This window comes from Centrocercus urophasianus, unplaced genomic scaffold, assembly GCF_019232065.1.
Source record: "Centrocercus urophasianus isolate 14NV4802_14NV808 unplaced genomic scaffold, USGS_Curo_1.0 seq_48, whole genome shotgun sequence".
Lineage (NCBI taxonomy): Eukaryota > Metazoa > Chordata > Aves > Galliformes > Phasianidae > Centrocercus > Centrocercus urophasianus.
Window position 1 is genome coordinate 29,216 of NW_024885066.1, and position 20,983 is coordinate 50,198.

Sequence of the window (20,983 nt, forward strand, 5' to 3'; positions counted from 1 at the left end):
CCGGCGGGCGCGGGCATGCGGGGCTGCCAGCGGCGAGGGCCCGGCCGGAGCGCTCGGAGTCCCGGGGGCCCCGAAGCGCTTCACGCCGCCACGCGGGACTGCTTTGCACGAGTGGAGCAGAGCAGCTTTATTTTATACTCAAAACATTCAGTACAAACAAGTGGGTAAAGACAAACGCCGATATAAATACACCCGTGCTCGACTCGACGAAGGAAAACAACGCGAGGCTGAACGCCAACTGTCGGAATACGAACTGCACAACCAGCAGGGAGGTGAGGCACGTGGTCCTGCACGCTGCGCAGGGTGCTCGCGAAGGAAGGGCCGAGTCCCGCGCCCAGCCGGGCTCTGCGTTAAGCCCAGAGGTCGTTTTGCAGGACAAAAGCACGGCCGTTTCCTGCAGGGTAGCCCGCAAGGCGGTGACACGGAAGCCGGGGCTCAGCACGGGCGCAGGGCTGGGGCAGCCAACCCAGCCTCAGGGCTGCGGCGTTCTGCCGCGATCCCATTTGCGCAGCCGGTTGTGGACAGGCAGGAGGCGCACGCGGCCCTGCACCCAGCGTCACATCTCCCACCGCACCCTGAGCAGAACGCGGCTGCTGCTGAACAGCACATCCCAGCCTGCAGCCTTCCGTGCCAGAGCTCCCGGCGGCCGGGACCTCAACAAGCTTTGGCCCACAGCGAGCTCAGGACGTGGCAACCAGCAGTGTGGGGACAGAGCCTGAGATGTAACACAGCACATGCTGGAAGCTCTGCATGCCATCCCGGAGCTGGCTGGCACGGCACACTGACCAACTCGTGGCCTAACTTCAAGAACAAAACAGATTTGGTCTTAAATCTTAACACAAAAGTTACAACAGCATTTCTCTCAAAATTAGGGCTCACGGCCCCAGTGTGAACCAAGAGCAATTGAAGGGGCAGAAGTTTCAGCAGTATGTTCCCCGTTTTACCACTGACTTCATCATTTGTGGGTCAAGAGAGAGCGACCAACACAAGTTTCACCCTTGGCACCACAGCACTGTCTCAAGCCAACACTCAGGACTGTAAAGTTGCCACTAAGATTAAGAAAGTTGTGACAAAATTAACTGTATCCCACACCAATTTAGATTCCAATTATTTGGCACAGGAGTGGGGAGCAACCAGAGAACCAGAGGCAGAACTAGAACAAAACCTGAGCAGTTGCAGCCTCACTGGCATCAGGAGGAGCTCTCAGATCCAGCTGTACAATCCTGCTGCCATTTTAGGACCAGAAGGGCTTTCTCCTCAACAAGGAGCAAGCAGAGCCATGCAGGTTCTCCTAGCAGGCCTGCAGCGCGGTCCCCCTGTGCAGAGGGTCCCTACAGCTCAGGCAGGAGCTACGTACATTCAGAGTCCTGCAGGATTGTTTGCAATGGCTCTAAAGGCTGCTACAAGAAACAGTAATTCCTCACCCTGCCAGCAGATGCATTAGGCACAAAGCAGTGTGTGGACAGGAAGCTTCTGTAGCACATTAAGGCACTTCAGCATCAATCCATTTCCTCTGTAGCCTGGGTCATACACACACTCAGCGTGCTTTTTCAGGGGGATAAAAGGTTTAAGGCTTCTAGGATCCAGGGGCAGCATTTTGAGTCTTCTGTTAGTGTTGTTTTATTCCCCAACACCTGTTGGCTACCAGAAGACTCTGGCTGCATTTACCTGAGCAAAGCAGGTCCTGGTGCATGAATGGCTACACAAGCATCCAAGCCAGAACTGCACACAGCACCTGACAAGCCGTGGCACAGCGATGTAATTAGTGGTAGCATAATCAGCACACCTGCTTGCCTACAGAATCCACAGATATCCCTGAGCACTCTGATAGCACTCCACTCTTACAAGCTGCACAGGATCTGTGCAGAGAATTTATCAGAAAGACCAGGGCATACATTTTCTTTCAGTGTTGGTTTTAGCTTTTGTCACATTTGCATGTTCAGTGTCTGACATGCCTGGGAGGCTATTCAGAATTCATCTCCCAGAGTGAGAGAGTGCACCAGCTCCAGCAAAGACAACAAAAAACACATTCTATAAGATCAAAGCTACTGCAAAGCCTGACACTGAAGCCCTGAACGATTCCAGTTAGCCAGTCAGCAGATAAACACTTCTGGCAACAACCCCCAATTTCTCCTGGATAAGCCACACGTTTGTACCCAAGCATTGGGATGGTAAAGTGCTGAACAGGTTTTCAATTGTAGGAGTTCTAGTCTCCTGAGAGTTCAAGTCTTCATTTCCTGTCTTACTTTGGGGGGAGAGCTCTCCTCACTGAGTGATGCAGTTGTCTCCCATGTCCTGGGCGTATCTGTCAGATATTGCCGTTCTTAAGTCCTCCACCTCTCTGTGAAGCTGTTTTACCTCCACCAGTTTTTTTGCAAGCGCATCGGGGTTCAGCAGGTCGTCCTTCTCCTTAGCTGAGTACTGCGCAGCTGTGGAATCAGAGAAAAGCGTTACCTCAGGTGTGCATTTCTGACCAACAGCCCCATGCATCTGTAAGTGAGACAAAAATCAATGCACATTTGCAATAGACATATTTGTAACATGCAGCCGTTACTGTATGCACTCTTAAAGCTTGCTAACTGCAGTAAGAAGGTTCAGGAAGGTAAGAATCTTCTAAACTGTAGGTGAGGTACTTAATTCTGCTGCAGCACATGCAACAAAGGGTTCGCTATGCCATCACTGCATACTTACAGCGAATGCCCAGAAGCAGGGAGAGATTAGGATCCTTGCCCTGAGCCCTCTGAGTGACAATGCTGTAGACAGACTGCAAATCCTGCAGGCAGCTGGCCAGCTCACAGTGCAACTCCTGGGCAAGGCGGGCAGTCTCAGCAGGCAGGGGCTGAGCTGTCAGCTCTGCCTGCCGGAGCCGTTCCTGAAGGGTCAGGTTCTTCTCAATGAGATCCTGGTTCTGCACTGAAAGCTGAACAAGTGGCAGCAGATGAGTGGTCACTGGGTACAGAACAAGAACACTTCAAAGCAGCTTAACAGAATTGCTCAGTGATGATGGGAGCACTGATGTCAGGAGGAGCAGGTCTATATTTAAAGCCCTCCAGACTCTCTCCAAGTGAGTGAGAAAGTGAGCAAGTGTCAGCCCTGCAGGGTCTGAGCAGCCTGCTTTCCTGGCTGACAGGAAGCACTCAGTGATGCTGTGCCGTCCCTGACAGCGGGTGACAAACAGAAAAGCTTTCAGGAAACGCACACCACCATCTCATCCCCACCCTAGCCATCTCTTCCCTCAAAGGCTGCCACTGTGGTTCGGTTCCTTAGGCTTGAGACCGAGGCTCACTCCTGCCCTTCAGCCAGGATTGCAGTTGAGTTTGGACTCATGTTCACTGCCTTGCTGCCCCCAGCAGGCCAGCTTGGTGTTGTCCAACACAATCCACAGCCTCATTTGAAGTTCTCGAAGCAGAAACTGCCTCTCCCCTCATGTTTTTGAGCACTGACAGGACAAGTGACGGGCAGAAAGCAGGACAGACTGTGCTGCTGACTGCAAATTAGAAGCCCTGCTAAAAACCACAATCATTCAATTGCTATGCTCAGGTACTCTGCACTGCTCTGACCTCTTTCACTGCAGTCCGCAGCTGCTGCAGCGCATTTTCCCTTCTCACTGCCTCCTCTTTCAGAGCTTGGCTTGTTCCTTCTTCCTGGGCCACCTGTTCTTCCAGGTTCTGCAAAAGACCATGGGAAAATGGTAAGTCTAGCTTGCTTTATAGAAAATTGAATTTCTAGGTCCTTCCACAGCCACCTTCTCACCTTCACTTGCGAAGACAACTGCTCCATCTTCTTCTGCTGTTTTTCCACAATCTGGAATCAAAAGCATAGGTGTAACTATGAGCCACAGGGAATTTCAGCAATGCCACCAGGACTCCTCCTTCACTAGGACAATCCCTCTCTTCCTTGTTCCAGTCCATTTACTGCTTTAATTACTGCCTACATCAGTGGGAGATTAAGGTGCCCTGATAAAAGGCACATCAGCCAGATAAAAGGCAATATCAGCTACAAACAGACCAGCAAAGTTACATTCTTGTGGTTTTCTTCTCTACATTCTGCAGCTTTTCTCCACTAGTACTCCTGTAGTGCATGGTTATCACACCAGGAACAGTTCTTAAAACCTTTTGGTTTAGAATTACAGGAACTGCTGTTTCAGTGCAGTTGTAACTACCTATAGATGTAAAAGTCCTTGATTTCATTCTTGTGCCCAGTGTAACTCCCTGGAAAAAAAAAAAAAATTACGGTTCCCAGTTGGGAGAGCCTGTTACCTTCCTGAGGCAGTCGCATTCTTTCTTCAGAGAGTCATTTTCTATTTTCTGTTTTTCCCCATCCTGTACAGGAGTTCCTCTCTCTGCATTCTTTACACACTGCTGCACCTTGTCCTGCAAGCTGAAAATAGCACAACACCATGGGCAAACCAGCTTTGTTTGGGGCGTTTCCCTCTAGATAATGTGAGGAGGCAAATGATTTCCATAGCAGATGTCAGCGCTCTCAGTTTGCATCCCAGCAAAGGGATGTGAGGGAAGGAATCCCATTCCCTGGGCACAGCCCTGAGCTTAATATTGGTGGAGCCTCAGACACTGCAGGCCACAAAGATCTACTGTGCAAGGAATTATGGTTAAGGCCAATAACCAGAAGAAACAAAAAACTAAGGAGGACAAGAGAAGCTGTTTTTCTTCCTGCTATTTTGATATTCTTCCACCCCCTACTCTCGGCATATAGAATTTGAGCAGTGCTTTGGTGAGTGGTCGCATAATCTTCACAAATTCATGGCAACCCAGTTCAGAGGTGGGACAGCAGATGAGCTAAATCATCACTGCTCTCATGCAGTTACTACTTCAGTCCTAAGGTGAAGATTAGATCTAATCCCATGGATTCTTACCTGTGCACAGTGGAAAGAAGTTCCAGTTCTTTATGTTTCTGGGTTTCTAGCTGCATCCCTTGCTCTCTGAATGCAGCTCGTACATCTCCAAGCTCTGTTTCCAGTGCCAGCACTGTTTCTTGCAGAGCAGTACTCTTCAGTTCAGATTCCTTTAGCTGTAGCAAAGACAATCACAACACTAGAGATCTCCCAGGAATTCCAATCACATGCACAACATGTTCCAACTAACTACCCTTGCAATGCAGATTTTCATTACCTATGTGCCCCCCTTCAGCTGTAGCTCAGAACACCCTTCCCAAAAAAGGGAGGGCTGTAACTTTACTTGGGCAGCTGCACAAGGGTTTATTTGCAGCTGCAGAAAAGCCACCTGAGCAACTGTTAGAAGAGCTATCATCATTACCCAGAGGAAGTTTTACCTTCTGGCTCTGCTTCTGGTGGTCCTCAAGAGTTGGAAGATCAGCCAGGTATCGTTCCAGGGTCTCGATTCTCTGCTGCCTCTCCCTGTTTTGTTCAGATTCCTTCTGGCATTTCTTTTTAAGATTATTAATGTGTTTGTCTCTTCCCTTTACCTGCAAGGATGGTTAAATATGAGATTAGTTTATATTATTTCTTGTCCATTCTTCAGTCATCTGTATACCCACTCATTAATCTGTTTGTTCAGCACTCAGCACCAAAATGCCACCTTGCCTCGGCAGTATTTCTGCTCATTTAGCTAAAGACAGGCTTCTTCTCTGCTTAAAAGCACTTGTAACTACAGGACAAAGGATTTTTCCTTATAAAGCCAAAGTACTCTTTAAGGAGATCAGAATACACATACAGCGCATAGCTGTGAAAAACTTTTGTGCACCTCTCTACACTGCCTTTTGACTTTTCAAAGACAAGACATCTTCCCATCTCCACATCGATGGCATCGTACCCTTTCTTCCTGCTTCTTTAAATCCTCTGCATATTTCTGCTTATTTTCCTTCAGCGTCTCCTGGATCAGCTTTGCATCCACCTCTGCAGCAGCCAGTTTTCTTTCCAATTCAATCTTCTCCTTACTGAGAGATTCAGTCTTCTCTGCGAATTGTGCTCGGAGAAACGTGTTCTCCCGCTGCAGCTCCTACAAACACAGACAGCCCATGAGTTCTGTTCACCACACCAGCGATTATTAACTGGCAGGAAGCAGATGAGTTGTCTCAGAGTTGTGTGCTTTTAATCCCCAACCATCGTTCAGCACATCTTATACACTGCAGTCTCTGACGCTGCACTCGTCAGAGCTGGCAGCACTTGGATCAAAAGCACAGCTTCTGAGCAAACCCTGCACTTCAGGGCTCTCAAGAGTCAGAGGCTCTCAGAGATGACATATAGACATAATAAGGATCACACATGGGATAATTTTGCTCTGCACAGCCCTCCTCCTTGGGAAACAACTAGTGAGGAGTGGTAGGGCCCGAGGTTTCAATACTATTTCCCACTGGCAGCCTGCAGCACCTGCATTCTCAGCATGCAGACGTCTCCATAGGGCGCTGGGCAGCCAAGCAGGGCGCTGTGAACCTGCAGTTCGCTCTCCCGGACCTTCTGCTCCAACTGGGATATGTGTTGCCTTTGCCTGTAAACAAAGACAAAAACAGGTGAAGCACTTTTCTCCAATGTATCCCTTTTTTTTTAATGGCAGTGCAGAGCAATGCCACAAACAGTGCCACAGCAACTCTAACTAATGCTTGATATGGCAACAAGCACAGTGGAAAGACAGCTCGACAACTCAGAGCTGGCCTGCACTGAGCACTGAGTGAAAGCTGCTCATTTTGACCCTTCTACAATTTGCATAAACTTTTCTTCTCTCTCCTCCTCTCAAAATTTCCCTGCCCACCCCCACAGCACTGGTTATACAGCAAACACACAAGCCTTGCATGTTCTGGAAGATCCAGCTCGACTGCAGAGTTTATGAGTAAAACAGACATCAGAGGACTCGAGACGAGCAAGCAGAAAGGATGCTTACAGCTCAGATGCTGAAGGCAGCTTTCTTTAGAACTTTTTCAAAAAGTTTACAGTCACTAGCATTATCTATTGGAAGTGCTCTTTGTTGGTCTAAACTCACAGAAATAACGAACAAATTTGACAGGAAGATCCACAAGAGCTTCCAGAAAGTCCTCAAGCACAGAGGAGGTAGTTCTGACATTTTAGATAACTGTGATGTAAACAAAAATATTTTTTCATTACAAAACACAGAAAATCGTAATTGAAGTTGGTTTATTTGAACTCCTTAGGATCATTGTCTCATTTTCACGATGAAGGGGAGGAGAGCATGTTGGAAAAAGCAACAAAACAAAACGGCCATTTTCAAAGGTATGTTCTTCCTTACAGGAGAATAAAGCAAGTCCATTCAGGTCTCCTTTGTATTTTCAAAACTGTCCCTTCCCAAGAAGAAATACACTGGAGCCCTTAAACCCAGTGTCAGTAGGAAGCTCTCACCTGTCAATGAGGAGCTCTTTCTCCTTGAGTAGGTTTTCATGGGAGTTCAGGATGTTGATCCACTGGGCTGGATCAGGTGTAGGTAGTGAAGGAGAATACATGGAGGGATGGTGGCAGGCACCTCCATTTTGTAACTGAAAGGGGAGACAAAATAAGGAGGGAGAGATTTATGCTCCACAGAGGTAATTGCAACATTGCTAGAGCTATTTTGCACACCGTGTGCTCATCTGCATGCCAGCACACAGCTATTTCAGTCTCTGTTGATGTCCAAGAACAAGCAACTTCACCCAAGAGCAACTGGAGATTAACAAATAATTTTAGATCACTGTGCTTGCCCACTGGAAATAATCTGTCTCCATCAGGGTAGAGGTAGCAAAGGCAATAAGCAGTTCCCCTCCTAAAAACGAACCGCAGTTTACACACCTTCTGAGATCTGTTTTCTAACATACAGAATAGAACTGTTCTATAAACTGCTAAGAACTGGCATGTTTTGGCCGATGGGTATTTCACCTCTGCATCTGCACTGAACTATTGTGCAGTATTTTAACACAATGCAGTGCTGCTCAGAGTAAGCAGCAAATGATATCTGTGACACCACACTGTAAAACAAGCCATTAAGAAAATTACTGTTTGTGTAAGATAGGAAAAGCAGAAGATATTATTTCCCTCACTTCTCAAGTCCAAAACAATCATTCACGAGTAAAAAGAAAGGACAGGTTTTAAACTCACACACACGATGCCCTACCTGCATCTGCTCTATCTGCAGTCGCACACTGTCCAGCTGTTGTTTCCAAGCACTGAGCTCACAGATCCTCTCGTGCGGATGCAGCGTGCAAGTCTCTTGCATCCATGCCACAGATGGGGGTGTTACAGGTTTTGGAAAGAAACTGTTGGTCTGGAGTCCCGTTGGCACCAGCCTGCTGCCTCTTGGCCACGTCCCGTCACAGGCTCCATTAGCCCCTGCAGACTGCTTGATCTCTGGCAGCACCTTATAATGGTCTCCCCCTGCCTCAGCTGCCCCAGAGTTTGGATTGAATTTCTGGAACCTCTGGAGAGGGTCAGCACACAAACTATCCAGAAAGAGAGACTGGTTAAGGGTGCGCTCAATGGCAGGGGTGTCAAACTTCCAAGTATCTTCTGTTCTCACGTGATCAGAAACAGGACGCCAGGATTTCTCAAATCCATTTTCCCCTGAAGTCCCACAGAGGCGCAGCAGATCACTGTGTGGCAGCTGAGATGACTTCCCAGCATTAAAGTCTCCGTTTCTCAGGAGTCCTGCATGTTCCAAAGCAGCCCCTGGCACAGCAGTTTTGGAAGTACTCTGCAAACAGCTCTGCTCTCCTGCTGAGGACAGCTTGGAGGGTGAGGCACCCAGTGTGGATGGCATAACATGGGCTGTTGGGATGGTTGCTTGGGTTTTAATGGGCTGGAATGAGGAACCGTTACTGGTACTGCAGAAGTCTGGGAAAAGATAAGCCATACTTTAATCTTGGAGACATTCTGGCATGAACAGCCATTCCTCTGCTGAACATTTTTCCTCAAGAATCTAAAAAAGCAATTCTTCGCCCCCACCCCAAGCAGCAGCACAATGAAGGCTCCCCCCACGACAAGTTTACCACAGTAAAACTACAGGGAGAATCCAAGTTCAGTTCAGTACACATTTTTAAGTGACTCCAGTATACTAGTTATTCCAGCATAAGCTTAGATAAACAAGGTTCTCTTCCAGTAATTTTAGAAATCAAACCCTTTAAATCAAATAAAAAGGCTGAAACTTACTCAGCTGAACACTGAGACCTTGATCCTGCTCTGCCCATCCCGCAGCTCAGTGACTCTGAACCATGCCCAAACCCAATGGGAGCCTTTGCTAGGCCCATCACCAGAGCACTACATCACCAAGCAGCGGATCTTCCACCTCCTCCAGGACACAGCAGCAAAGGAACTCCTTCCCGAGGCTACAGTAATGGCTGTCGCCTTACTGCTACAGGAAATGATACAGCACAAGCACCCCAACGTGAGCCTGTCCTGTCAGATGGGCACCAAACCTGGCTACATGGAAATGCAGGGTTATTCTTAGCAACTCTCAGATTTCAATGCAGCAACAGCACGAGCTGAGAAAGGCAAACACCGAAATGCCTGTTCCCTCTCCTCCTCCCAACACACCGCATATCTCAGAGACGCCAGGTTGCCTACAGATACACAAACTTGTTTTCTCGTTTCTTAGCTGAACTGGTTTGGCTGGAGGCCCATCTCCATCGGATGTTCCTCTGATCCAAGGTCAGAACTGCAAGGTCACACTCGCACATGCTTGTAGCCTCAAAGCATTGCAGCAAGCAGTAATGAAAGGTAACACTTTCAATATGATCTTTTCAATATGGTCTTTTCAGTACCATCATAAAAACACTGGAAAACCACCATGTGAAAGGACAAGATCCTTTCCTCCAAAACGAGCAGGAAAAGTGTTTGAGGGAAGAAATCTCTTCAGACATTCCTTGGCTGTGTCCAGGAATCCCGGAGAACAACATGCTACCAAGCAGTCACAAGAACACGCTGGCAAACAGAGAAGGGACAGTGCAATTTCCTTTTACAGCCTCTGTATTTATACCCCAGCATCACTGTCAGGAACTTGAGCCCTCTGAGCAGCACGCCACGCACGGACGCTGAAATCAGTCCCTTGAATGCACCAAGGATGATCACAACAACATTTCTACGTAACTGATGAGCTGATTTGAAAGTCAGCATGGCTCAGCCAGTTGTCAGTGCTGCAATTCGGCCTCAGCTCTTGGAAAGACTGCAGCACTGCAGATATTCAGAAGGGCAATTTCCTAAAGAAACATCCTTGTTCTCTATCCTGCCCTCAGCAAACAATAGGATGTTTTCTTATCCGGAGAGAGGCTAAATGAGAGACATAAACATATGCTCTAGTAATATCTCCAGTAATCACAGAATCACCCAGGTTGGAAAAGACCTTCAAAATCATCCAGTCCAACCATCCACTTATTGCCAGTACTTCCCCACTAAACCAGGTCTCTTAGTAGCACATCTAAATGTTTCTGGGACACCTCCAGGGATGCTGACTCCACCACCTCTCTGGGCAGCCCTTCCCAGCAGCTCATCACTCTTTCAGAAAAGTATTTCTTAATGTCCAACTTGAACCTCCTCTGCACAGCTTGAGGCCATTCCCTCTAGTCCTATTGCTAATTACACAGGAGAAGTTGATCCCATCTCAGCACAGCCTCCCTTCAGGCAGTTGTAGAGAGCAATGAGGTCTCTGCTGAGCCTCCTCTTCTCCAGACTGAACAATCCCAGCTTCCTCCACTGCTCCTCAATGTCTTTCTTGTAAGGAGGGCCCAACGCTGAACAAACACTCGAGGTGCAGCCGCAGCAGTGCTGAGGACAGAGGGATGATCTTCCCTGCTCCTGCTGGCTGCACTGTTGCTGATACAAGCCAGGATGCCATCGGCCTTCTTGGCCACCTGGGCACACTGCTGGCTCGTGTTCAGATGAGTGTAAATGAAGAGCCCCAGGTCTCTTTCAGCGACAAAGTCTTCCAGCCACTCTGCCCCAAGCCTGTAGTGTTGCCTGGGGTTGCTGTGGCCAAAGAGCAGCACCTGGCACTCTGCTGGACTTCATCCCATCGGCCTCAGCCCAGTGATCAGCCTGCCAGATCTTCTGCAGGGCCTTCCTACCCACAGGGAAATCGACACTTTATGCCAACTTTGGTGCCATCCCAAATATTTCTACGACCATTTAAAAAAGCCTTAATTTCAACTCACACATTAGGATCTATAGCTCGCTCAAAAGGGACAGACATAAAAGGCTGAGATGTAGAAATGCATGAAATGCACTGTTTTAAAGAACAACACAAAATTCCTCTCTGCTGGAACAGGCATCAGTGAATCAATAGTGTTTTATGTCACTTTTATGAATGAAAGCACTAGTAGGAAAGATCTAAGAGACAAGAAATTTCACCTTCAGGGCTTTAGCTGAGTGCAAGCCACTGTCATTGTCCAGTGAGAAGCACACAGCTTTCACACTGATAAGGCTTATACACAAAGGTACACTGATTTTAAATCCCTAAAATCACAGAATAGCTTGGGTTGCAAAGGCCCACAGTGCTCATCCAGCTCCAACCCCCTGCTGTGTGCAGGTCACCAACAGCAGACCAGGCTGCCCAGAGCCACATCCAGCCTGGCCTTGGATGCCTGCAGGGATGGGGCATCCACAGCCTCCACAAAGCACACACGAGACTTGCTGGTAGATCACTTGTATATATGAGTATCAAACATCACATCACCAAGATGGCTCTTTCAATCTGCTAAAATGCTTATTAGTCAAAAGTCAACAATTCATTAGAGAAACAGTAATTTCCCTGATTACTAGTTTATGTTTTAGGCAGTAAATCTGAGTAGTATCTGAGGCTCTGGTTTTGAAATAGTTACCAGATTTCATTATAGATTCTGTTCCCTCCAACTTGCACATACTAGGGTTCAGTAACTGTTTAATGCCTGTGGGTCTTCTAAGAACACCTCAGGCAGTTATTGTGTGATCCCATGCTGACAATCACCTTCTGTGCTGTCGGAGCAGGAGGTCCCTATGCCCACATCACCGCTGTCGGCCACGCTGGAGCAGCGACTGGTGCGGCTCTGGAACTTCACAGACAGCATTGGTGTTTTCCAGTCAGTCTCTGAGAAATGACTCTTCTGAGCAGCACTAGGATCTAGAGAGAGAAAGCCAGTATGTTTGTGTTTAGCCAGCAGACTGAAAAGCCTTTTAATATATCTCACTGGTGACAGGACAAGGGGAAATGGCCTTAAGCTGCACCAGAGTAAGTTTAGGTTGGATATCAGGAAAAACTTTACAGAAAGCACTGGAATGGGCTGCCCAGGGAGGTGGTTGAGTCACCATCCCTGAAAGTGTTTAAAAACTGGATGTGGTGCTCAGGGACATGATTTAGCAGAGGGTTTTTAAGGTGAGGGTAGCAGGTTGTGGTTGGACTTGATGATCTTTAAGGTCTTTTCCAACCTGAGCAATTCCATGACTCTATGCTTCTATACGTATCTTATTGAGCCATACCAACTTGTCATTTGTAGCAGAAAATAAACTGATGCTTGCTCAACTTCCCATATTGCTTCTAAAGAAATTCCTTTTGCAATTACAAGGAATTGAAATGCAGTTACATGGTTGAAAACCAATCCTGTTATAGAAGTCAGAATGCAGAAGCAATGAATATTTCCAGCAATACGGCTGGTGGTGCTGTGATACTGATTAAAAGGGAGCAGCAGCGAGGGCACACAGCAATATATGCTTTCATATTAACTGTTAAGAAGCGATTACCCAGCAGATGAGCCCGCTACCAAGCGACGGCCGAGCCATAAACCTGCTCTGCAGGAAGCAGCGTTGTGCTACAGCAGAGCTCTGGGCCAGCAGCTCCTCTCGGTCGCGTTTCCCCCAGAGAAACGAAACGGGATCCCCAGCAGCGCGGCAGCCCTTACCCAGCGGATCGCCGCGCTGCAGCCTCAGCTCCGGCTGTTTCTGGAGAGCAGCCATCTTACGTGCTGCACGACGGCGGGGCGACAAGAGACGGGGCTTTAATCAGCGCAAAGCAAACCGCGATCCCACCGGCCGGGCCCTGAGGTGAGGAGAGGGAACAACAGCCCAGGATGGAGGAAGAGAGGCGGAGGAAACCGTAAGGGAGGGAGCGGTAAGGGAGGGAGCCGACACGTAGCACGGCGCCACGGCAACCGCCCGTCCCGCTCACCTGCCCGCCGCGCCAACCGCGCGCCCCGACCGTTACGGCCTCGGGCGGGGGGCGGAGCCAGCAGGACGCACCTCCCCGCCGCTCTCCCCCAGCCTATCGGAAGAGGGAGCTTCACCCCCGGCTCGCGCCGATTGGCTGAGCGAAAAGATGGCCCCGCCCCACGGCGTTCGGTGGAGGAAAAGTGTCGGCAGCCGCCACCGCGGGGCGGGGTTTGCTGTTTTCTTGCGCGTGCGCAGTGCGGGTGGTGCGCTGAGGTGTGGGTAGCTCCGGCCCGAAGTGGGGGAGCTCCGCAGTGGCCGTCAGCAGAGAGCGGAGCTCCGCGCTGCCCCTCCGCTCCGGGTCCAGCAGCCGAATCCTCCCATGCTGGCTATGCGAGTGCTCAGCGGTGCTGGAGGGCTCTGTCGGCTCCTCCCTTCCCCGGGAGCACGGCGGCACGTGGTGTGGGGGGCCGGATGTCACCGCAGAGACACTTCGGCACGTGGCACAGCTGTCAGCGATTTATTTGCTGCAGAAGAGAGCCCGGCTGGAGGCATTGCATTGGGGACGCGTTCCTCCTGGAGAAAGCCCCTGTCCTCACTGTGAAAGCGTCCTCAGAAAAAAGCAGGACTGGCCCTGCGGTGTCCCACCCCTGTGGGCGATGCAGCAGAAGCCACTGTGGGGGGCTGAACCTTCTGAAATGTCACCAAACCCCCACGCACCGATCCAGGACAGGCAGAGCACCCACAGTGCTGTGAGTTCAATGGGGAATGATTCCTGCTGGGGTCCGGGGGGCATCAGGGCTCGGCTGCTCCTGTTGGAGGCCTCTGCTCAGCCTCGTGACCCCCGCCGCTGTCCTGGCCCTGCTGCCGTGCCCACCACTCCTGCAGCTCCTGGTACAGGTCCTGGTGCTCTTCTTTCCAGCGCTGGAACTTCTCGGAGGTCAGCGCGGCATCATCCAGCAGCTGCTCAAGGGCCTGCAGCTCCGCCAGCTTCGCCTGCAGAGGGGAAGGACGCGTTTTGGGGCTGTGTTGGCAGGAGCAGGGGATGGGGAAGGGCTGTGGGATCCCACCTTGAGCGTGCTCTGCAGGGCCCGCACCGCGTGCACCTTCTCGTTGATGCGGGGGTTCTTGTTGCGCCGGATGAAGGACTTACGGCACTGCTCCTGTGTCAGGAAGCGCTGCCGCCCGATGAGGGACACCCCGCCCTGCCTCAGGCACCACATCAGGCTCTCAAGATCCTCCTCGCAGGACTCTGAGCGTGGAGATGGACACCATGATATAGGGTAACCCCGAAACCCCGCTGGGGCACCCTCACCTATAGCCCACATCCAAAGGGGAGTTTGGACGCCAAAACACAACCCCTCAGAGCTGCAAAGACAAAGATTAGCCTCTGCACTTCAAAACAGGGCAGCTGTGAATTTGGTTAAAGGACACACCCAGGATGACAGGGATGCGCCCCTTTTAGCACAGGGCATAGAGTCCCTCGTTGCCGACCAGCACCTACCTACAGGTGAATGGGGCTGAGGGCTGCTCTGAGGGCTGCTGGATTCACCACTGGTCTGGAAGAGCTGGGCTTTCTCTGGGGCGTTCTGCAGCCTTTTCTTTGGCTGGAGAAGAGATGAGATGGGGATGAGATAATGGGGATGAGCTGTCCCACCCTGGGGTGTCCCTTAGGGCTGCTCACCGAGTCAAAGCCAGGTCGGGGAGATTCATCATCAAGGTCCTCAGCTTCTGTCTCGCTGTAGCAGTCTGGAGGCCATGGGGGGGGATAGAAGCAGAGATCCTGGGCCAGTCCCAGCAGCAGCGCCGAGCACCACCCCCATGCACCTCCTCTCCGTTTCTCACTTTCCCCAAATCGTGGACAAAATTCCCAACGCTCCCACCCGCTCCCCATCTCCTTCCTCCATGTTACCTTCCTCCCTGTGTGGGACGGGCTGGTGGGCTAGTGCATGCTTTGTCTTAGCTGTGATCAAGTGGCTGACCCACCTAGGGAAAAAAGGCCAGACAGACAGTGGGTCACGGACAGCCCACTGCAGCAGGACCACTACAAGCTGCCACATCACTCACATGCTCAAATCTGCCAGCGTTTCCGCAGCGAAGACAAAGGGCTTGTACTTCTCATGGGAGAGCTGGAAGACACTGCGAGGAACACATGCTGCCCTGAGCCCATGTCCTGCCTCCCCCGTGTCAAAGCACCCGCTGCTCTGCAGGGACCCCACCAGCACCGCAGTGCCCACTCACTATTTCTTCTTCTGCTCCCTTGTGCTCTCCAGGTTGTAAGTGGCCACATTGATGAGACCTGCAGCCTTGTCATCCTGTGGGGGACACGCGGTCCTGTCCACTGCCTGCCTTGGCACAGAGCCTGGTGGCAGAGTGTGAGGGCATCCCCACTCACGTTGGGGTGGTTGTACCAGTAGAGCGTGTGGCCCTTCAGCACAAACCAGCAGCGCTTCCACTTCTGGGCCATGAAGCCCACGTGGTCCTTCTTCTTCAGTAGCCAGCCATCGCAGTCTGCCCGGCCCAGGTCCCGGCATGAGACCCGCCGGCGGCTCAGCCTGGTCGCCACTCCTGCAGCATTTTGGGGTGCTTCAGGTGTGGGGCGGTGGGACGAGCCCCCAGCCCGCCTCACCCCAGCCTGCTGTCACTGTCGTCCCACTCACCTTTGGCTCTGCGTCCTGTCTGTCCTGTCTCAGGGCTGTCCTGGAAGGAGACAGATGAAGGTTGAAGCAGCACAGCACCCACAGCCCTGTGGGGCCCCCACCTCACTCATCCTTCAGCAGCAAACTCAGCAGGCTGCCCCCCAACACAATCCTCGTGCCCCCATGGATGCCCCCCAAAGCTCCATGCTCCCACCAGCTCTCACCTCCCTGGGGGTCTGGCTGGGCTCTGCACTTTGTGTCCTGGGGGCTGTTGTGGGGCTGAACTCTGCTGTGCAGGGTTGGAAGGCACACGGTGAGCTTGGGGTGCCTTGTGGGGTGCTGGCCTCCCACACCACGTCCTTCCCAGCACCTGTAAACAGTGAGCAAGGTTGCAGCCTCCTGTCCCAAGGGGAGAGGTGAATCTTTCTCCTCGGTTCCTCCATACCGAGACTGAGTGCTGCCGGCCGGAGCTCACCCACGTCCTCCCTGCGCAGGCTTGTGCTGTGTTTGTCTTCGTCAGTGCTGGGGTCTGGCCCTGAGTCTGCGTCGGCAGTGGTGCTGGGGGGAGAAGGGCCCCCTGAGCCACACAGTGCCCCCTGCCCGGCCGTGGAGCTCCCAGTATTGCTCCCACCCGGAAAAGCTCCCAGCGGCAGTGAGCTCAGCCTGCGGAGCCAACGGCTCGACGCGCTTCTTTCCATTCCGGGAGAGGAGAAGGGTCATTTCTAAATATAGTTTCCTCCCCATTAAAACGTTACCAAGTGAATTAATTACAAACAGAGGCACTTCTCTCTGTGTATGCGTGTTGCTTAAGACTCCTGGCAGCTGCCCGGGCTGCTCACATGAAGGCTCTGCTCTGCGGCGATGGGATGCGAGGTCAAAGCTCACCTGGATGCCGGGGACGAGGGGCTGCTGGGGCACTCGCTGCTTTTGGGGAGATCCACAGCATCCAGAAAGGCAGCCGGCACCTGTAGATGGAGCCTCAGTGCTTCACCTTGCATTGCCACATTCTGGGATGACCTCCCATAGGGCTGTAGACACCTGGCTCTGTCCCAGCACAGCCCTGTCTGGCACTGGGAGTACTGGGAATGCTCACCTGCTGCCTAGTGCTCAGGGGGGAACCAGGCAGGCTGAGGGGCAGCTTCTTCAGCACAAGTGACGCTCTGCTATCCTTCTCCAGCAGCTTCTTCACCAGGTTGATGCGTGTCCAACCCACCTGCCAAGGGCACCTGGTGAGTAGGGGCACAGCCCAACCCCTGCATCTGAGTTCCTGCATTCCCCAAATCCTTCCCAGCCAGAGGCAAGCACCCCTCAACTCCAGCTGTACTGGGGTCCGTCCCGGCCAAACCAATATCCCCACGTGTCCCCATTCCCAACTCACCACCACTTGCTCATCGACCTGCACGATCTCGTCCCCGGGCAGGATGTGACCCCCGTGCACAGCCAGGGCCTGGAGCAAATACAGGCAGCAGGGAGCTTTACGGAGCTTTCCTGGCTGGGAGGACTTGGGGGCGGGGTGGCTTGGAGAGAGTGGGTTTAACCATTAACCCGGGGACTGACCCCGGCGTTGGGCAGCTGCAAGGGTCCAGGTGGGGGGGATGGTGGGATGAGCTGCAGCCACTCATGGCATGAGTTGCCCAGACTCAGCCACGTGCAGCCATCCAGCAGTCTGGGGATGGGAGAGTGGCACAAGGCCTAAGAAGCTCCCAGGACCCAGCCTGACAGGCTCCAATGTCCCAAATGGCCAAGTGTAAAAGTGGGGACAAGGTGGCACCAGGGTACAGTGACAGACAAGAAGGGGATGGGCCCCAGCTCACCTCCGAGTTGGTCATGGACACAAAGTGCAGGCAGGAGCTGGTGGAGGTGATCTCCAGACCCTGCAGGGCAGTGGGGGAGGTGTGAGTGAGGGGGGATGAGGGGGGGTAAGGGGCACCAGGGCAGTGGATATCTCACCAGTGGGTTGTAGGGCAGCATCAGGGTGCTGGGGGATGCTGGAGGGCTCCCTGGAGTCTCAGGAGGCAGCACTGGGATGCTGGGAGATGTTGGGGGGCTGTCCCACAGGCCAGGGGGCAGTGTAGGGGTGCTGGGGGAATCTGGAGGGCCATCACATGGTGTGAGGGGCAGTGCCAGCTCCACGTGCTGCAGCATGGCTCTGTGGTCCAGCAGTGCTGGGGGACTGCAGCCCACGATGTTCTCACAGATGCCTATGATGTGCTGGCACTGTGGGTAAAAACATGGAGATGGAGCACTGCTGGGACCCCTATGCCGACAGCCCCCTCTTTATCTAGCACTCACTATACACAGAATCTGGCTGTTCTTCTCTGCAGTAGAGCAGTCCTGGGAGGAAAAATAAGAGGGATGAGTGAGACAGATCAGCATGCTTCTTCCAGCCCTCCCCACCACCTTCTCCCTCACCCCATCTCTCCCTCATCTCCAACACAGAAGGGGCTTTGAGGGTAGGAGATTGCCTGGCTGCCTTCCCCACACCGTGCCCATCACCATGGCCATGTGGCTGTGTGGCCACCCACCATCTGCAGCACCTCCACCAGGCGGGCACAGAGCAGGACGATGTCCCGAGTGGATGAAAAGTCATTCAGGGTGGAGAAGAGGTATCTGGAAGGGAGGTTTGAGAGCTCAGCACCAGGGAATTTGTGCACAGCACCCATGGGTGCCCCTTGCCTGCCCCAGACCTGTTGAGCCAGGAGAAGAGCCTCTTGGCAGCTCCAATCAGGTCGACAACACAGGTCAGCAGGGCGATGAGGGGTGGCTGTGGGGTGGTCCCCCCGGGTGAGCCCTCAAGTACCACGGTCTCAGTGCACTGTGCCAGCTCCCGCAGCCTCTCTGTCAGTGTTCGCAGGCTGGTGCTCACCAGCTCTGTGTCCTGCAGTGAGGACATGGCCAGGACAGTGGTCAGTGGTGGCCAGGATTCCTCCACAGCCTTTCCTGTTCAGCTCAGGGCAATCTCAGTGTTCCCCCCTCCATCCAGCCCAGAGTGTCCCCTTGCTCCATCTACCCCTAGGTAACCCCCCATGTCCTATCCAGTCCAGGTATCACGGTATCCCTCCTCCAACCAGCCCACTGTGTCCCCATGTCACTTCCTCAACATCCATACAGTGCAGGGTGTCCCAGTATCCCCCTCTCCATGCAGCCAGGGTACCCCAATATCCTATTCCATCCAGCCCATGCTATCTCCGTGTCTCCCTTCAACCTCCGTCCATTCCAGAGTGTCCCCACGTCCCAACTCTGTTGAGATCCACGTGTCCCCTTTTCCCCTCCTCAAACTCCAACCAGCCCAGGATGTCCCTATGTCCCCCTGCTCTATCCAGCGCTGGGCAACTCTCCATGTCCCACCCAGTCCAGTTGTCTCCACGTCCCCCTTCAATCCATCAATCCCAGAGTGTCCCCAGGTCCCCTCTCCCGGCAGCCCACAGTAACCTGATGTCCCCCTTCCATCCAGCCCACACTGTCTCTGTGTGCCCCCTCCATCCATCCCAGACTCCACCACCCATCGCACCGTTGCTCACCAGGGCTCTGAGCTGCTCCACGGCCTCCAGCAGCAGCTCCTGGTGTCCCACACGCCAAACTCCCAGCGCCTCCAGAGCTCCCTCTGACAGCCTCAGCAGCTCAGTGCCTTCCAGACCCCACTCCTCGAAGGGATACCCCTGCACGGCTGCGTCCAGCCCTGCTGAGAGCCAGGCACACGGTGAGGGGGAGACCCTGCCACCCACCCACTGTCCCCTGGCTCGGATAACCCCACGGTGGAGGGTGACACTTGCTTCCGTCCATGCACTGAGCATGCCAGACCTCAGCCAGCACCGTGCTCACAGCCCCCACCTCTTTCCCTTTGAAATCCCTCAGGGTTTTGGGAAAAGGAAGAATAAAGGTTGGGGAACGGGCTCCCACCGCCGCCATGGCGTTGCTCCCAAAGCAGGGACGCAACCCTCCCACCCGGGGGCTGAGCTCCTCCCTCGCTGGGGGTCTTGGGGCGGGGGGCTCTCACCTCGCAGCCAGGCCGCAGTCTGCGCAGGGCCCCAAGCGCCCACAGGCTCCATGGCGGCGGGGCTGGAACCGCCCTCGTCGCTGCTCACCTGCGCCAGGTGAGGGCAGCCCCATTGGCGCACCTGCGTGCTGCTCACCACAGCTTCCTGCCTGCTCTCCTCCCTGCGTCCTGGTACGGCGCTGTGGGGTGAGGCACTGCGACGCACCCCAGTGACTCAGGCTGCAGACAGTGACATGCGGCCATCAAAACTCCTCACTGCGGGGAGCTCCATCCTCCGCTCCCCCTGCTGAGCTGTGACTCCCCCTGCACCAGAGCTGAGGCCTGGTACAACTCACAACACTGACGCAACCACACCGATGGGGATTTTGCAGTCCCCCCTTGAACACGATTCCATTGCAATGGGGAAATTGAGGCCAGGCGCTGGCCTCACCTCCAACCACGTCTTTTCCAAGGCACAAACCCGCCCTGGTTCCCCCCCGAAACGCCTCCGTGCCGCCCCGCCGCACTGTGTGCGCTTGGGGGAGCAGCGGGCGCTGATCGCTGCTGACAGCCGCGCTGCGCCGCTGTGTGCGAGGGGCCGTGGGTCCGACCTGCTGCTCCCTCCGCACCATGATCATCCGCCCCCGCCGCCTGACCCCGGGCTATTTCCGCCTGCTCCAGGTAAGGGGCTCACGGGGCTGGGAGGGGGCTCAGGGGCACGCCAAGATCCTGCCCATGCGGCTCGAAGGCCACAGAGCCGTGCTCGGCCCTGTCCTGGCTCACGGGGAGCACAGAGCCCTGCCTGTGAGATCTGCAGGCTGTGGAGCTCAGGAGGAGCCGCAACCCTTCCACACGGCCGGCAGGCCTTGGGGCTGCACTCTGCCCTATTCTCGCCCCGAGCAGGCCGTGAGGGTGCTGGGGGGCACCCCAATAGACACCAGCTGGGTGCGATGGGGGTGCTCAGGCCACGTAATCCCCCTGCTGGGGTCTTGGGGCCGGGGTCTGCCATTGCCGCCTTCTTTATCTCCTCCAGATGCAGCTGGCAGCGGGACGGGGGGCTGAGCCCAGGGAGCGGGTGCTGCCCCCCACGGCCCTGCTGCTGGCGGCTGCTGGGCTCTGCCTCTCCCTCTACAGCGCCCGGAGGATGGCTGGGACACCCAAGGTCCCCCCACAGCCCTGATGGGCCATGGGGATGGTCCCCAGGTCCCCATCTAGGCCTTGGGATGGTGCCATAACTCCCCCCTGCCAACCTACGCCATTGCCCCATCCTGTCCGTCCATGCCTTGGAGCTGGGGAACATACATC

At 53.6% G+C, this 20,983-nt stretch overlaps 2 protein-coding genes across 5 annotated transcripts; both read right to left on the bottom strand.

Moving 5' to 3' along the window:
• Positions 1-112: 112 nt before the first annotated feature.
• On the bottom strand, positions 113-13,100 carry CEP85 (centrosomal protein 85). 2 transcript variants are annotated; one of them, XM_042834634.1, is made up of 14 exons: positions 13,086-13,100; positions 12,820-12,956; positions 11,892-12,044; positions 8,073-8,788; positions 7,328-7,461; positions 6,347-6,464; positions 5,790-5,975; positions 5,290-5,442; positions 4,874-5,028; positions 4,260-4,380; positions 3,754-3,804; positions 3,561-3,668; positions 2,692-2,920; positions 113-2,429 (listed from the first exon to the last, which is right to left on the bottom strand). In XM_042834634.1, exons 2-14 carry the CDS (start codon positions 12,872-12,874, stop codon positions 2,266-2,268), a joined length of 2,343 nt encoding a protein of 780 aa, XP_042690568.1. In that variant the 5' UTR covers positions 12,875-12,956; positions 13,086-13,100; the 3' UTR covers positions 113-2,265. The 2 variants fall into 2 exon arrangements, with proteins under 2 accessions (XP_042690568.1, XP_042690567.1); XM_042834633.1 differs by lacking the exon at positions 13,086-13,100 and having other exon boundaries at positions 12,820-13,070.
• Positions 13,101-13,564: 464 nt separating this feature from the next.
• CNKSR1 (connector enhancer of kinase suppressor of Ras 1) lies at positions 13,565-19,756 on the bottom strand. Of its 3 annotated transcripts, none has more exons than XM_042834632.1 (21): positions 19,700-19,756; positions 19,224-19,381; positions 18,390-18,580; positions 18,228-18,312; positions 17,995-18,036; positions 17,653-17,919; positions 17,517-17,576; positions 17,081-17,149; positions 16,796-16,915; positions 16,588-16,667; positions 16,178-16,260; positions 15,927-16,072; positions 15,724-15,763; positions 15,459-15,649; positions 15,305-15,378; positions 15,131-15,202; positions 14,976-15,049; positions 14,748-14,812; positions 14,568-14,670; positions 14,134-14,315; positions 13,565-14,059 (listed from the first exon to the last, which is right to left on the bottom strand). In XM_042834632.1, the coding sequence occupies exons 1-21, from the start codon at positions 19,749-19,751 to the stop codon at positions 13,859-13,861; spliced, it is 2,355 nt and encodes a 784-aa protein (XP_042690566.1). In that variant the 5' UTR covers positions 19,752-19,756; the 3' UTR covers positions 13,565-13,858. The 3 variants fall into 3 exon arrangements, with proteins under 3 accessions (XP_042690566.1, XP_042690565.1, XP_042690564.1); XM_042834631.1 differs by having other exon boundaries at positions 15,459-15,631; positions 16,148-16,260; XM_042834630.1 differs by having other exon boundaries at positions 16,148-16,260.
• Between the last annotated feature and the right edge of the window lie 1,227 nt (positions 19,757-20,983).